The sequence below is a fragment of the Mustelus asterias genome, chromosome 8, assembly GCF_964213995.1.
Source record: "Mustelus asterias chromosome 8, sMusAst1.hap1.1, whole genome shotgun sequence".
Lineage (NCBI taxonomy): Eukaryota > Metazoa > Chordata > Chondrichthyes > Carcharhiniformes > Triakidae > Mustelus > Mustelus asterias.
The window spans coordinates 17,684,965-17,702,097 of record NC_135808.1 but is presented as its reverse complement, the minus strand read 5'-3'; the positions used below and the strand labels follow the sequence as shown (position 1 = coordinate 17,702,097).

The 17,133-nt window shown below is 51.0% G+C and overlaps 1 protein-coding gene across 1 annotated transcript; it reads left to right on the top strand.

Moving 5' to 3' along the window:
- The first annotated feature begins 363 nt into the window (after positions 1 to 363).
- LOC144496900 (E3 ubiquitin-protein ligase PPP1R11-like) lies at positions 364 to 16,578 on the top strand. Its single transcript, XM_078217507.1, has 4 exons — positions 364 to 449; positions 10,777 to 11,009; positions 11,878 to 11,986; positions 13,353 to 16,578. Exons 2-4 carry the CDS (start codon positions 10,914 to 10,916, stop codon positions 13,550 to 13,552), a joined length of 405 nt encoding a protein of 134 aa, XP_078073633.1. The 5' UTR covers positions 364 to 449; positions 10,777 to 10,913; the 3' UTR covers positions 13,553 to 16,578.
- Positions 16,579 to 17,133: the final 555 nt, after the last annotated feature.

Here is a 17,133-nt window from a genome sequence, read left to right as displayed (position 1 = left end):
GGAGAGGGCCTGGTAAGATGCTCTGTCAGAGAGCCAGTACAGACTCGATGGGCCGAGTGGCCTCCTGTTGCACTGTAGGGATTCTATATATTGGCCCATTAGAGGGGATTATATTTTAGACCCCTCTGGAGGTAACCTCCTCTGCCCCCTCCCGCCACAGCTTCACCCACCATGAAGCGGGTCAGTCATCAGCAAAAGGAGTCCCACGTGTTCAGTTTTCCTGCCTGAAACATGGCGGCCCCTGCCGCACCGGAGTGACGTCGCGCACGTGACTTCGCCGCAAGACCCGCATCAAAGATGGCGCCGCGCCCTTGGAGGTGGGGGGGACTCCGGAAAGGTGAGCACCGGGCGGAACCGGAAATGGTGCTGGGGAAGGAGATGGGCAACGGCACGGGGGCAAGGCTGCAGGGAAAGGTCTGGAAGATGGAGGCGGTGTGAGTGGGACACAGGTAATCAATTATTGTAGAGACATTGTCAGCTGTAAAGCAGTATAACACCGTAATATAATGTACTTTATACTAGATAGGGACAGGTTAAAATATTAATTTACTTTATATCTGAGAGGGACAATAAAATATTGTCTCCTGCAAATTTAGGAATGCTATAATAAAACTCATAGGCAGTATAATAAAGAGGGACAAATAATACTGTAATATATATGTGACTAACTTTATACAATATGGATTCTCTTGTAAATTTATATAATTCTAGAATAAAACTAATTCTATGTCAAGTGCAGGCCATACATATTTAATATATATTCTTACCTGTAAATGAATGCAAAGTTTAAAGTTTATTTATTAGTGTCACAAGTAAGGCTGCAGTGAAGTTACTGTGAAATTCCCCGAATCGCCACACTCCGGTGTCTGTTCAGGTCAATGCACCTAACCAGCACGTCTTTCAGACTGTGGGGGGAAACCGGAGCACCCGGAGGAAACCCGCGCAGACACGGGGAGAATGCGTAGACTCTGCACAGACAGTGACCCAAGCTGGGAATCGAATCTGGGTCCCTGGCACTGTGAGACAGCAGAGCTTGCCACTGTGCTGCCCACCATTAATTATATGATCCAGCTAATGTGCATTGCACAATTATGCAATTATATGATCAATTACGTGTACAATTATATGATCCAGCTAATGTACATTGTACAATTGAGAGGATCAGCTGTCAGTAATTTACAGGAGGGATAGATAATATTTATTATATTACACAAAAAGAGGTACCTAATATTATTGCACACACTGTATAATAGAGAGAGAGAAGCAGCTCATAAATAGATTAGTGTGACTTGGTCTGTATGCTGCTACCACCTGTTTGACAAACCTGATTTGCGTTCTTTGAATTAGCGGAGGAGGTCAGTGTGGATGATGCCATTGATGAGTATGTGGTCTCTGGGAAATGCGTTCTGATAACGAGTTTATCAGCAAAAGCAAAACCCATGGGGTGAAATGGACAATGGCGGTGTGCGTACGAAGTTGGTGAAGGAACGGACAGAAGAGAGTAGTGGTGAACAGTTGATTTCGGGCCTGAAGCGAAGTTTGCCCATGAGTCGGTATTGTGGCAATGGCTCTTTTTGATATATATTAATAGCCTGGGCTTGGATATAAAGGACGCTGCCTCAAAAGTTGCAGATGGGTGGCACAGTGGTTAGCACTGCTGCTTCACAGCGCCAGGGACAGGGGCTCAATTCCAGCCTTGGGTGACTGTCTGTGCAGAGTTTGCACATTCTCCGTGTTTGCACGGGTTTCCTCCGGGTGCTCCGGTTTCCTCAAACATTCCAAAAATGTGTAGGTTAGGCATATTGGCCATGCTAAATTGCCCCTTAGTGTTCAAAGATGTGTAGGTTGGGGGGGGGTTAGCTGTGGTAAATGCGGGGGGGTGGGCCTGGGTAAGATGCTCTGTTGGAGAGTCAGTACAGAATTGATGGGCTGAATGGCTTCCTGCACTGTCAGGATTCTATGTTACAAAGCTTTTAAATGTGGTTGAAATAAAGTGGGATATTCGAGAGGACGTAGACTCGTGAAGGGGGCAGATATGTGGCAAGTGAAATAGATGCAGAGAAGTATGAACTGATACAATTGTACCATTCAGCTTTTACAAAAATGTAAAAGGGAATTATGGGAACAGTGGGGGATGTGCCTATGCAAATCTTTGAAGGCAGCAGAGCAAGTTGAAAAAATTGTTTGAAACAAGAGCAGATTGGAACTTTAGCTTTGTAGATAGAGGCACAGAGGACTGAAAAGATATTTATGCCAAGCCTTTGTTTAAAATGAAGCAGAGGGTTTAAACCCTAACTGGCTCATTCTTGGCACCACACTCTACAAAGGCTGTCAAGATGTTAAGTGAGAGTGTCAAAGAGATTTACTGAGATGGTACCAGGGATAAAGGACTTTAGTTAATATGGGAGAGATTGGAGAAGCTGGGGCTTTTCTCTTGGAGCCGAGACGGTTAAGGGAGGAATTTGACAGAAGTCTTCAAAAGCCCAAGAAGGTTTTTATAGGTCAAGTAAGAATGAACAGTTTCCCTTGGCAGAAAGGTCAGTAAAAAGAGAACACAGAGTTGAGGTGCGACATGAGGGAAAGGTTTCTTTATTTAACGCAGCGAGTTGTTGTGATCTGGAGCATCTTGTCTGAAAGGACAGTGGAAGCAGGTTCAGTCGTAACTTTCAATATGGCATTGGATGAATACTTAAAAGGGGAAAGAAAGGAGGAGTGGGACAGATTGGGTAGTTCTTTCATAGAGCAAGAACAGGCGGGAAGGGTCGAAGGGGGTCCTTTCTGCGTTGTATGATTCTGCGATTGTATGAACCTGTATTATAATGTGTGGCAGGTAATATCCTTTAGAACATTTCAAACAGCATGATCAGATCACAGACCTCTATTGGACAACATGTCTTAGGAAGGATCTAGGAACTTCGGAGCTGGAGTAGGCCATTCAGCCCTTTGAGTCTGCTCTGCCATTTACATAAGATCTGGCTGTGTTCTCAAGCTCGCTGTCTGCTTCTCCCTGCCCCATATCCCTTGACACCCTTGTCTATCAAAATCTTATCTTGCCTTGAATATACTCAATGACACCAGCCTCTGTGGCTTTCTGTGGAAGAGAATTCCACAGGCGAACCACCCTCTGAGGGAAAAGGAAATCTCCTCATCTCTGTCTTAAACAGATGGGCTCTCTTATTGTTAAACTGTAGCCTCCAGTTCGAGCCTCTCCCACAAGTAGAAACATCCCCCTGGTATGTACCCTGTCATCCCCCTCCGGATCTTTAATGTTTCAGTAATTAAGCTTGGAGGGGCTACAGCAGAGACGCACCAGAATGATACCAGAAAGTTCCGTTCTGAAGAAGGCTTCCACAAAGGTGGCTTGTGTTACCCTTGGCTGTTTTAAAAAGAAGTAGTGAGATGTTTGAGACTTTCGCTGGGTAGATAGAGAGGGCCCGTTTCTCGAGTGGAAGGAAACAGTGGCAACAGCTATCGATATCTGTGCAGCATCTTTAATATAAAACGCCCCAGTCACTTCATCAGAGTGTTGTCAAGCAGTATTTGACACCAAACCACATATTGGGGCATATGGGAAGGCGATGGCCTCGTGGTATTATCACTAGACGATTAATCCAGAAACTCAGCTAATGTCCTGGGGACCCGGGTTCAAATCCCCCCACAGCAGGTGGTGGAATTAGAATTCAATAAAAATCTGGAATTAAGAATCTATTGATGACCATGAAACCATTGTCGATTGTCAGAAAAACCCATCTGGTTCACTAATGTCCTTTAGGGAAGGAAATCTGCCATCCTTACCCGGTCTGGCCTACATGTGACTCCAGAGCCAGAGGTTGACTCTCAACTTCCCTCCAAGGGCAACTAGGGATGGGCAATAAATGCTGGCCAGCCAGCGACGCCCATGGCCCACGAATGAATTAAAAAGATATGGTCGAGAGGTAGGATTTAATCAGCGGTTGAAAGGAAGTGAGGCAGAGGGGTTTAGGGAGGGAATTGCAAAGCTTGGGACCCAGGCAGCTTAAGGCATGGCCCTGAATGGTGGAATGATTAGAATCGGGGTGATAGGCCAGAGTTAGACCATAAGACATAGGAGCGGAAGTAAGGCCATTCGGCCCATCGAGTCCACTCCACCATTCAATCATGGTTGATTTCAACTCCATTTACCCGCTCTCTCCCCATAGCCCTTAATTCCTCGAGAAATCAAGAATTTATCAATTTCTGTCTTGAAGACGCTCAACGTCTCGGCCTCCACAGCCCTCTGTGGCAATGAATTCCACAGACCCACCACTCTCTGGCTGAAGAAATTTCTCCTCATCTCTGTTCTAAAGTGACTCCCTTTTATTCTAAGGCTGTGCCCCCGCGTCCTAGTCTCCCCTGTTAATGGAAACAACTTCCCTACGTCCATCCTATCTAAGCCGTTCATTATCTTGTAAGTTTCTATCAGATCTCCCCTCAACCTCCTAAACTCCAATGAATATAATCCCACGATCCTCAGACGTTCATCGTATGTCAGGCCTACCATTCCTGGGATCATCCGTGTGAATCTCCGCTGGACCCGCTCCAGTGCCAGTATGTCCTTCCTGAGGTGTGGGGCCCAAAATTGCTCACAGTACTCCAAATGGGGCCTAACCAGTGCTTTATAAAGCCTCAGAAGTACATCCCTGCTTTTGTATTCCAAGCCTCTTGAGATAAATGACAACATTTACAGTTAGAAGAGTGCAGCTATCTCAGAGGCACAAACTTACAATGAGCCAAACTGTTTAGGGTAGAAATTAAAGTCGATTAAGATTATGAAGGGTTAGGGATTTGAGGCACAGTTTAACTGTGGTTCAACTGTATTGAATAGCGGGACAGGCTCGAAGGGCTTCAGTTCCTACTGATACTTTGTTCCCTCCCTGCTTCCCTGTCCCTCCTTTTCAGAAGCTGTGGTTGCAGCAGAAATCCGGCTTCAGGGACTGATTAAGCCACGCCCACCAACAGAGTAAAAAAAACACCAACATCTAAAGAGGCGCCACAGCTGCCAAAAGCCAGTGCGAGCTCCACTGACCCCATTGCTGTGCTGGAGTTCATGATCCCGAAATCCTGTCCCGCGACCACCAGTCCCACACGGTTCCCAATGGAATATTCTTCGTGCTCCACCTGCTTCCCTTTGCCGACACCGTCCTCCACACGAGATCACGTCCCACATGTACACGCATGATACTGAGCTCTGCTCCCTGATGGTGGTGTTAAGGCCATCCCTTTGTGGGAGAGGCGAGCCTACAGAAGGGGAAAGGATCCAGGAAGTCACTGTGGCCCACATAGTCATCAACAACATAGGGAGAATCAGGAATGACGTTGTGTGGGAAGGAATGTGGGACAAGCAGTCGCTGCCAAGGCCAACATTTATTGCCCTCGAACTGAGTGGTTCAGAGGGCACTTAAGAGTTGCTGTGAGGCTGGAGTGACATCTAGGTTAAGGGGCAGCAGATTTTCTTCCCTTGCCAGGGCATTTGTGAACCAGACGGGTTTTTATGGCAATTAGACAGGTTTTTTAATTGAATTCAAATTTCACCATCTGCCGTGCCAAACTAGTCCAGTGACAATACCACTGTGCCACTGCCTCCGCATAGGTTCAAATTAAAACACAGCCTCAAAGCTAATGATCCCTGGATTACCCTCCCAGTCACACGGATAAGGGGAAAGAAGGTTTGAATGCGCAGCTAAAGAGTGGTTTGAAGGGGAAGGGATTTCAATCCACAGGTCACTGGCACTGTTAGTGGGGGAAGAGGGAGCTGTTCCACTGCAACAGACCGGGAAGGGACCAGTGTCCTGGCGAATGGGGCCTTAGGCTTATAAGGAGGAGAGTGGATTCTGATGAGAAAGAAAGACGTGCGTTTATATAGAACCGCTCATGACCACCAGACATCTCAACGTGCTTTGCAGCTAGGGAAATACTTTTTGAAATGTTGCCACTGTTTCAATGTAGGAGATACAGCATCAATTTGTACACAGCAAGCTCCCACAAACAGCAATGTCCCAATGCTCGGATAATCTGTTTTTGTGATGTTGATTGAGGGGTTAGTATTGTCTAGGAATACCGGGTAGAACTCCCCTGCTCTTGTTTGAAATAGTGCCGCGGGATCCTTCACGTCCACTTGGCCTGGGTTTAATATCTCATTCAGAAGGCAGCTCCTCTGGCAGTGCAGCATTCCTACAGTACTGTAAGCATCGGTGAGACCACATCTGGAGCACTGTATATAGTGTCGGTCACCTTACTCCAGTGAAGGATCTAAATGCATTGGAAGCAGTTCAGAGAAGGTTTACTGGACTAATAGCTAGAATGGTTGGGTTGTCTTCTGAGGAAAGGTTGGAGGGGCCAGGCTTGTATCCATTGGAGTTTAGTAGAGTAAGAGGTGACTTGATTGAACCATGTAAGATTCTGAGGAGTATTGACAGGGTGGATGTGGGGAGCATTTTTCCTCTTGTGGGAGAATCTAGAACTAAGGATCTCCGTTCAAAAAATATGGGGGTCACCCATTTCAAACAGCGATGAGAAATTTTCTCTGAGGGCTGTGAGTCTCTGGAACTCTCTCCCTCAAGACGCAGTGGACACAGAGTCTATGAATATTTTTAAGGCAGAGTGTGAAATATTCTTGTTTAACGAGGGGGTGAAAGGTTATCCGGGGGTCGGCAGCAATGTGGGGTTGAGGTTACAGTCAGACCAGCTGCGATTGTATAGAATGGAGGAGCTAGCTCGAAGGGCCGAGTGGCCTACTCCTGGTTTGTGTGTATTACTGAAAGGTGGTTACAGGGTGACCAAGGTCGAGAGCTGAATATTCCAGGGTGCCTGACTTTTGGAAAAGACAGGTGAAATGGGAGATTGAAGGTGGGAGAGAGGTGGTGACGATGAAGGGGCGAGTTAAATACGCTCGAGAGAACAGGTCATAGCTCAGAAAATCAGAACATGGAGGGCGGAAGGTACGGGTGGGAGAAGCCTCCAGGACCCTGACGAGAAACTGGAGTGTTGGACAGGAAGTTAGAGGAACATTGTAACAAGGGCAGTGCAGGAATCCCGGGGTGGACTTTAAACTTCATAAACTCTCAGCAAAGCAGATTGGCAAAATACAGCTTGGAGGACGGGTTTGCGAAATGCATTCAAAAAGTTTTCATTGCATCAATTAAACAATTAAGGAATAGGTTATTTTAGATCCAGTATTATGCAATGCGATTGAGCTAATTATTAACCTCATGATAGAGTGTATGATTGTAGATTGGCAATGGCAAGCGTTAATACCTCAATTCTCAAACGACAGAGGAACGAAAACTTCACTGGGAAAGTGCTGCTTCTGTGACAGAGAAGTTAGGATAGTGTTTGTTTTTTGAGACGAGGGGAAAGAAATGAACTCCTGTTGTTTGCCTGGGTTCCGTTCCCATGGGTCCTCGCAGTGTGAAGTCGCGACAACGCGTGTGCAGAGTCGGCACATGCACAGTGCTTGATTTCCACGTGGGAACGACATGGGAAAGGCGGGAGTTTAATGTTTTAAATTGCAGATAAGTGAAGTTTTGAGACCGCGATTACGCGTGCAACTACTTTCGCGTGGGAAGCACATTCCCCAGAGAGACAGGAGCTGACTGTGCCGTAAGCCCCCAGGTTGGGAGGGTTTTGTGACCAAGTTTGCTGCTGCTGCAAAGATAAGCAGGTTGTGCGGAGGGCGCACAGTCCGCGGAGGGACACGGATAGATCAAGTGAGCGGGCAAGAATTTTGCAAATGGAGTATAGCACTGGAAAGTGTGAGGTTGTCCATTGTGGCAGGAAGGATAGGAAACACAGGATCTTATTTAAATAGAGAGAGACTGCAGACTGCTGCAGTACAGAGGGACCTGGGTGTCCTTGCACATGAATCACGGAAAGTCAATCTGCAGGTGCAGCATTGAGGAAGGCAAACAGAATATTGTCCTTTATTGCAAAGGGGGTGGTGAATGAAAGTGGGCATTAGCATTGGAAGTGTCATTAATAAAGGACAGGTTTGTAATTCTTTGTGTCCTTATCACATCCCAAAGTACCTGATTATAGACTGTGCAGTACTTCTAAAGCATGGCCTCTACTATAAAGTAGGTGAAGCGACAGTCAATGTGCGCACAGCAAGATCCCACTAACAGCAGCATGCTATTGGCCAGAGAATGTTCCCTCCCCCCCCCCCTCTCTCTCTCTCTTCCCCCCCCCCCCCCCCCCAAACCCAGGGATGCTGATTAAGGGATGAACATAGGTCAGGATGCTGGGGAGAATTCCCCTGCTGCTCTTCAGAATAGTGACCACTGGATCTTTCCTCTCCGCCTGAAGAGGGCAGATGTAGCCTCACCCCTCCCGGGTTTAATGTCTCACTCAAAGGATGACACTTCTGAGGTACAGTTCACCCTCTTGCCCCCAACTCCCCCCTCGTTTAGCACATGACTGACTGATGTCAGTAGTACACCATCTGTGTCACGTATTAGCATATCCCATCTGTCCGCCCTTCATGGTGCACCCATGACTTTCTGACACAGAGGAGTGTTGAGAGAGTTTGTGGCACCAGGGTCCAAATTAAAACACAGCGTCAATGGTAATGATCCCTGGCTTACTCTCCGAGCCATGTGTTAATTGGCGTGGGGGCAAACAGCTGAGAAGTTTGAACGCCACAAGATGGGAATCCATTTTGATGTGTCGTCACCTAATGTCGACTCAGTTAATGCTGCCAAACCCGTCAGCAAAGCTGACCTGGGGCTTCTGAACAGACGCATTTGCCTGAAAGTTTTTGCTAGTTGTTTTATTGGCCAGACCGGTGCAAACGATGTGGGGGGGGCATTTCCAACGCCAGTTCTGTCGAGTGTAAATCCAATCTGTGGTCTTCAACCTGGCTTACAAATCACTTTGAAACCAGCTTCACCCACCAAATGGATTTGAAGTAATGAGGGTGGCGAGTTTTCCCTGTTGTAGCTATCTAAGGAGCTCTTCAAATGAATTTCCCCAAGATATTTCACTTAGGAGCTGCTAACGTACCCCAGTGAAACTAATAGTGTATTAAATCCAGTAATGTTAAAACTAGCTCATTCATTCCTTCCTTATTTTTGAGACATACCAGATTCTCAGGGGGTTTTACAGGGTCGACGCTGAGAGGTTGTTTCCCCGTGTGGGAGAGTCTGGGGACCAGAGGGCATCATCTCAGAGTAAGGGGTCACCCATTGTAGTCAGAGACGAGGAATTTCTTCTCTGAGAGGGTAGTGAATGTGTGGAATTCTTTACGCAGAGGGTTGTAGAGGCTGGATCATTAAGTATGCTCAAGGCTGAGACAAATTTTTAATCAGTAAGGGAATCGAGGGTTATGGGGATAAGGCGGGAAAGCAGAGTTGAGGATTGTCACATCAGATCAGTCATGATCTCATTGAATGGTGGGGTAGACCCGATGGGCTGAATGGCCCACTTCTGTCCTGTGTTTTATGGTGGAAGGAACTACGGACCAGAGATGACAGATTTATGGTTAAGTAGGACAAGACAGCAACAAGAGACAGGCAGAGAAACATTTTCTCCCAGGGCCTGGAATGCATCATCTGAGAGTGTGGTGGAGGCAGATTCAATCGAGGCATTGGAGAGGGAAGAGGATTATTATCTGAATTGGAAGCATGTGCAAAGTTAGGAGAAGGCGGCGAAGGAGTGGCATTGTGGTGAATTGTTTTTTGTGGGGGTGGGGGGAAAGCTGGCACAGACCTGATGGGCCGAACTGCCTCTACCTGTAGCAAGGAATTCAGTGACTTTTTTTTGCGATGAACCCAATTTCAGCTGCATTAATAAACTGCAGCCACTCAAACACATATTTTACTGCGGATAAAATAAATAAGCAATGATGCTGCCTGTTTGAGCTGGTTCACAGAGGGGATTTCACACTTGGGCAAATCTGTTTGGACGTAAACCTGCAGCACCCCTCGGAAAGTCAGCTCTGTTTCCCCCCAGTGTAGCGATTGTGACAGCAAGGGTTCCCTAGTTTGGGAGGGTTACAGAGTAAATTGGATCGATACTGTTTGGAGTTGAGGACTGAGCTTATTGAGATTCAGAAGGTGCTGAAGGGGGCTTGCCAGGGTAGACACTGGCCAACCTGAGGAGGAGGAGAAATGTCTTCGCCTGAAGGGGGCGGGAAGCAGGATATTGAATTTGGTGATGAGCTATGATCAAAATGAATGGCAGGGAAGACTCAAAGGGCCGAATGGTCTACTCCGTGTTTCTATGTTTCTGTGATTGTGTTGAATAGCAGAGCAGGCTCGATGGGCCGAATGGTCAGCTCCCACTAATTCTTACCTGCTTGTGGTGTTCCAAGTGGGAACTCTGCCCTGGAGATAATCATCGCTTCGAAACCAAACTGCAGTATACGATCCCATAAAGAGATAATGGTGTTATAAAGAGGGAGACTGGTAGTTAATAATTGATTAAAATGAGCTGAATGTTAAATTCACGTACTGAGCTGAGGGGAGCAGAGACTCTGTATTGAAGAGCTCACCGAGTGCGGTCAATGGTAAGATGCTTTATGGATTGACGATAGGGTACAGTGTATTAATAATCGGGGCTGATTCTCAGCAGTATAATCACTGCTCACCACAACGCTGCTCATTCCAAGTGGTGACGTGGCTGAGTTTAATGGCTGCCTGCCTGATAATTGCATTGTGTCCTGTCCACGTGATGGATTTGCAGCCTGCATTACCATCCAGGCACCCACTTCCCGTCAAGGTTGGCTCAGTGTGTTGCCTTCTTTTCCTCCTGTCTCTTCAACAGGCTTCAGGCTTTGCCAAAGTCTCTTCAGCATCGAATTCAGCACCACCCCGACACCCCGGCCCCTCCCTCCCCTGCCCCGCCACCTGCAGCAGCCAGAGGGAGCGCCGCGGAAACCTACAACCCAACCGAGTGCCTGAATGGAGCGAGAGATTGAGCGCGGCGCGATGGCGGAGGCAGCGAGCGCGTCTTCTACCGTCACCGAGACCGTGGATGGGAACCAGCCGGCAGACCCGGTGAGTACTTTCTCTCTCTCTCCCCCCCCCCCCCCCCCCCCCCACCATTGCCAAGAAATGTGGTCGCCGTAGCAAGCATAGGGCACGCGGCCAGTTTGCACACAGCCCCCGCGAGCGACCGGCTACTCTCTTTTAGTGGTTGTTAGCCAAGGTACAGGACACTGGATGTGCAGACCTCCACCCACTGACTACACACAGTGGGAGCAGTCACCGGACAGTCACCGGACAGTCGTGCCCGTGGCAGATACGGGACATGGAGCAGATGCAATCCAGAAAGGAATTTTGCGACTCTGGAATGCGCCGGACTGCTTTCCAACTGACTGAAGTCCCTCCTGCAATGTAGGAAAGGGAGAGGGGACTTTGCGCACAGGAAGATCCCAGGAACAGCAGCCCCGTAATGATGCAATCATCTGTATTTGAGGGATAAACATTGGACAGGGCGTTGGGGAGAAATCCCATTCTTATCCTTTGAAATAATGGGTGGGGGGGGCCTGCCTGAGAGGGTGGGGGGAGGGGGGCGGGGGCGGTGCCTTGCTTTAACACATCTCAACTGGAAGGTGGCACCTCTGACAGTGCAGCAGCCCCACTACCCCCCCCCCCCCCTCCCCCTTCGATACCGCACTGCGAGCGCTGGCCAGGATTTTGTGTGTGGGGGGGGTCCGGGAAGGTTGGGAGGGGGTGGTCTCCCGAGCGGAATTGAACCTGCAGCCTCCTGACCCCGAGGTGGGAGTGCATCGCCACTGAATCAGGGCAGTGACAGCCACTGTAATTTGAGAAGTGCGGGGCGATTTTGTTTCAGTGGGTGCCTTTCATTCACCGCAGCCCGACACGGCAGAGATGAGATCTGTTCCATCCCTCCCTTTTACAGGAGAATCGGAGCATCACTATCCGACTGAGGAAACGCAAAACTAACAAGAAGGTGGAGTGGACGAGTGACACTGTGGACAATGAGCACCTGGGCCGGCGCTCCTCCAAGTGTAAGTGTCACGCGTGCCAGGCATCAAAAGATTCAGGGGCAGAGGTTTGGGCCTCCAGAAATACCACACTAATTTTACGCAATGACCTGGAATGTTCCACCCGAAACTGCGGGAGAAGCAAATTGAGTAATAACTTCCTGAAGGGAATTGTGTAAACAATACACGGGGAAATGATTGCAGGGGAATGGGACACCATTTTTCTACATTTCCGATTTGGGATCTGGCATCGTTGGGAAGGGCAGCATTCGTTTCCCACTCCCACCCGTTACCCTCCAGAGTTGAACGGATACTATCCATCTGGGACTAACTGGGCAGCTCTTCCAAAGCAGCAGCACTGACGCAGTGGGCTGAATGGCCTCCTCCTGTTCCGAGCAATCTGAGAGGCAGCACTCCCGAGCCAGGGCCCTTGCTCTTTGGGCGGCACAGTGGTTAGCGCTGCTGCCTCACAGCGCCAGGGACCCGGGTTCGATTCCCGGCTTGGGTCACTTTCTGTGTGGTGTTCGTATGTTCTCCCCGTGTCTGCGTGGGTTTCCTCTGGTTTCCTCCCACAGTCCAAAAGATGTGCGGGTTAGGTTGATTGGCCGTGCTAAATTGCCCCTTGGTGTCAGGGGGATTAGTAGAGTAAATGCATGGCATTACAGGGATAGGACCTGGGTGGGATTGTGGTTAGTGCAGACTCAATGGGCCGAATGGCCTCTTGTACTGTACTGATTTTGTAAGAGATTTTGACGATTTAAGCTTTGTGTAGAATCTACTTCCCCGGGAACTCCCAAGACAACCCAATACTTGTTGGTGGGGTGCTGCCCAAATAGGAAGAGCCCGCCTGAGAAAGTCAGGCCACCGGGTGCTTGTTCTCTGGTGCCACAAGTACCAAGCGGCGAAGCGTCTGACAAATGCCAAGCTGGTGTCTGCGCGCCACCCTGAGCTGCCAGTGATGCGTCGGCCCCTCACTTTACCCCTCCATTGAGACGCTGCTTGAAAACCTGCCTCTCGGTTCAAGCTTTGGCTCACCTGACCCGAGATCTCCTCGTGTAGCTTGGTGCCGGGTTTTGTTTGTTAATGCTCCAGGGTAAAAGATGGGATGATAAGAGGCAGTTCATTAACCCGAGACTCTCAGTGGGAATGCTCTTCCCCTCACTGCTTCCCCATCCATTAGCCCAGGTCGCAACACAGGAGCAAGTGGTCCTCTTTAGACCAGGCTCCCAGTGTGCGTGGGGCTCTTGCCTCGCGTCCACCCTGCCTCTGGCCTCATACCCCATGGCCTCGCGACACCCCCTCCCCTGACTTCGCGCCTCCCAGCCTCGCACCCCACCATCCTCGCGCCCCCGTGTCCCTGTCTCCACTGAATTTCCCTTGCTGTTCACAGGCTGCTGCATCTACGAGAAGCCGAGGGCCTTTGGTGAGAGCTCATCGGAGAGCGAGGACGAAGATGGCGGCGGCTGCGGCAACGCGCACTGCGTCAGGGGCCACAAGAAACCGTTTTCGGGCGACGGCTCCCATCCCGCGGACCACAACCACGACGCCCAGCACCCGAATCACGGACACAGTCAGCCACCGGAAAACTGAGGGGGCGCGGAGGGGGAGCTGGAATGATTGAAGCTCAGGGTTGGGCGGTGAGAGGGGGAGGGGAGGAAATCAGTGGGGGGCGGGGGTGGGTGTCATTTTCCTTCCCCGATGCGGTGCCCCCTCTGCACACCGCTTCCGCATTCCCCCACCCCCCACCCCTCCTCCCTCCCCCACCCACACCCTGACTCCCCTCTCCACAACCGGACTTGCTAACTGAAGGGTCTCCACACAATCGTGCTTTTCTTCTAGAGGAGAGGTGTGTTTTTTTTTAAAACGGAAAATCTAGATCTGTACATTTTTATGGCGTTTGTAAATTTATTTAAACGGGAACTTTTTTTTTGCCATTAGCTGCGGATCCTGGGGAGGGTGCATGCGGCGCACGGGGCCAGGAGCTGGGACCCGCCAATTGGGTTTGCACGGTAGATAATCTCAGATACGTCTGTAACTGGAGTGGGCGAGGATCAGGCAGAAGCAAATGGCTCTGCCTCCAGAACACAGTGAGAACCGGCTGAGGGATCAGTCACAGCACAGGCACACACACCGGCTCAAACACCTTAGTTAAAGAAGTACAGATACTGGCAGCTGGGTATAACATCAGAGGGTGCGAGTCACAGTCCTGGTATTAAAGGATCCCCAGATTAGGGTGGGTTACGTCAGATATGTGTGTGTCTGTGGGGGTGTGGTTTGTGTGTGTGTGTGTGTCTCTCTGGGTGTGTGTGTGGCTGTATCTCTGGGTGCGTGTGTGTGGGGCTGTCTCTGGGTGTGTGTGTGGGGCTGTCTCTCTGGGTGTGTGTGTGGGGCTGTCTCTCTGGGTGTGTGTGTGGGGCTGTCTCTCTGGGTGTGTGTGTGGGGCTGTCCCTCTGGGTGTGTGTGTGGGGCTGTCTCTCTGGGTGTGTGTGTGTGGCTGTCTCTCTGGGTGTGTGTGGGGCTGTCTCTCTGGGTGTGTGTGTGGGGCTGTCTCTCTGGGTGTGTGTGTGGGGCTGTCTCTCTGGGTGTGTGTGTGGGGCTGTCTCTCTGGGTGTGTGTGTGGGGCTGTCTCTCTGGGTGTGTGTGTGGGGCTGTCTCTCTGGGTGTGTGTGTGTGGCTGTCTCTCTGGGTGTGTGTGTGTGGGGCTGTCTCTCTGGGTGTGTGTGTGGGGCTGTCTCTCTGGGTGTGTGTGTGGGGCTGTCTCTCTGGGTGTGTGTGTTGGGCTGTCTCTCTGGGTGTGTGTGTTGGGCTGTCTCTCTGGGTGTGTGTGTGGGGCTGTCTCTCTGGGTGTGTGTGTGGGGCTGTCTCTCTGGGTGTGTGTGTGGGGCTGTCTCTCTGGGTGTGTGTGTGGGGCTGTCTCTCTGGGTGTGTGTGTGGGGCTGTCTCTCTGGGTGTGTGTGTGGGGCTGTCTCTCTGGGTGTGTGTGTGGGGCTGTCTCTCTGGGTGTGTGTGTGGGGCTGTCTCTCTGGGTGTGTGTGTGGGGCTGTCTCTCTGGGTGTGTGTGGGGCTGTCTCTCTGGGTGTGTGTGGGGCTGTCTCTCTGGGTGTGTGTGGGGCTGTCTCTCTGGGTGTGTGTGGGGCTGTCTCTCTGGGTGTGTGTGGGGCTGTCTCTCTGGGTGTGTGTGGGGCTGTCTCTCTGGGTGTGTGTGGGGCTGTCTCTCTGGGTGTGTGTGGGGCTGTCTCTCTGGGTGTGTGTGGGGCTGTCTCTCTGGGTGTGTGTGGGGCTGTCTCTCTGGGTGTGTGTGGGGCTGTCTCTCTGGGTGTGTGTGGGGCTGTCTCTCTGGGTGTGTGTGGGGCTGTCTCTCTGGGTGTGTGTGGGGCTGTCTCTCTGGGTGTGTGTGGGGCTGTCTCTCTGGGTGTGTGTGGGGCTGTCTCTCTGGGTGTGTGTGGGGCTGTCTCTCTGGGTGTGTGTGGGGCTGTCTCTCTGGGTGTGTGTGGGGCTGTCTCTCTGGGTGTGTGTGGGGCTGTCTCTCTGGGTGTGTGTGGGGCTGTCTCTCTGGGTGTGTGTGGGGCTGTCTCTCTGGGTGTGTGTGGGGCTGTCTCTCTGGGTGTGTGTGGGGCTGTCTCTCTGGGTGCGTGTGGGGCTGTGTCTCTGGGTGCGTGTGGGGCTGTGTCTCTGGGTGCGTGTGGGGCTGTGTCTCTGGGTGCGTGTGTGTGTGGGGGGGCTGTGTCTCTGGGTGCGTGTGTGTGTGGGGGGGCTGTGTCTCTGGGTGCGTGTGTGTGTGTGGGGCTGTGTCTCTGGGTGCGTGTGTGTGTGGGGGGCTGTGTCTCTGGGTGCGTGTGTGTGTGGGGGGCAGTGTCTCTGGGTGCGTGTGTGTGTGTGGGGCTGTGTCTCTGGGTGCGTGTGTGTGTGGGGGGCTGTGTCTCTGGGTGCGTGTGTGTGTGGCTGTGTCTCGGTGCGTGTGTGTGTGGCTGTGTCTCGGTGCGTGTGTGTGGGGCTGTGACTCTGGGTGCGTGTGTGTGTGTGGGGCTGTGTCTCTGGGTGCGTGTGTGTGGGGCTGTGTCTCTGGGTGCGTGTGTGTGTGTGGGGCTGTGTCTCTGGGTGCGTGTGTGTGTGTGGGGCTGTGTCTCTGGGTGCGTGTGTGAGTGGGGCTGTGTCTCTGGGTGCGTGCGTGTGTATGTGGCTGTGTCTCTGGGTGTGTGTGGGGCTGTGTCTCTGGGTGTGTGCGTTCCAGTTTGTGGAAGGGATGACAAGTTCTCTCTCTGCCTCTCAGACGGGGAGATTTAATGCAGTCTGTGCCAGGTGGGGAGGGTTGCAGACTCCCTGTGTATTGTGTGTGCGCGCGCGTGTGTATGCATGTATATATATGTGTGTGTGTATCCGCTATGGGAGTGGGCTGTTGTCAGTTACTGCGGTCACGGGGGGACTGAGCTGGGTTAGGCTGAAGTGTCTTGCTCAGTACCCGATGGGTGTTGGTACTGTGTGAGTGGGGGTTGGTGCGATGCTGCTCTGCTTGTGATCATTGTTACTGATTGTTATTTAATGCTGGAGGAGGAGGAGCTGATCCTTTGCTGGTAAGATGTATTGAAATAAATGGTCTTGCTGAACACAAAACAAAATGTGTAAACCCTCTCAGGAGTTGGCTGGTCTCCAAGGTCTTGGCCGCGAGGCCAGGGGGTGGAGAAGTTTGGAGCGGACAGTTGTGATCAGCAGATTGGTATCGAAGATTTATAAACCGAAGCTGCAAACGTGGTTCCCAAACTGAGCGGAAATAGACCCAGTGTGTTCGTTCATCTACCCGCCCCTGATCAATCATAGTGCAGAAGGAGCCCATTCGGCCCATCGAGTCTGCACTAACAACAATTCCAGGCTCTATCCCCATTATCCCACACATTTACCCTGCTAATCCCCCTGACACTAAGGGGCAATTTGGCATGGCCAATCCACCTAACCATCTTTGGGCTGCAGGAGGAAACCGGAGCACCCGGAGGAAACCCACTCAGACATGGGGAGAATGTGCAGACTCTGCACAGACAGTGACCCGAGGCTGGCATTGAACCCGGGTCCCTGGCGCTGTGAGACAGCAGTGCTAACCACTGTGACACCGTGCCACCCAATTACAGATACCGGTACAGTGCTGGCAGATCTGGAGAAAAATACCTCCAAAACTGGCA

Excerpts from the sequence above, each read along its gene's own strand:
- LOC144496900 (XM_078217507.1), top strand. The coding sequence starts at position 10,914 with ATGGAGCGAGAGATTGAGCGCGGCGCGATGGCGGAGGCAGCGAGCGCG. Across the intron at positions 11,010-11,877 it reads GGAACCAGCCGGCAGACCCG|GAGAATCGGAGCATCACTAT; the intron begins GTGAGTACTTTC and ends TCCCTTTTACAG. Across the intron at positions 11,987-13,352 it reads GGGCCGGCGCTCCTCCAAGT|GCTGCTGCATCTACGAGAAG; the intron begins GTAAGTGTCACG and ends TGCTGTTCACAG.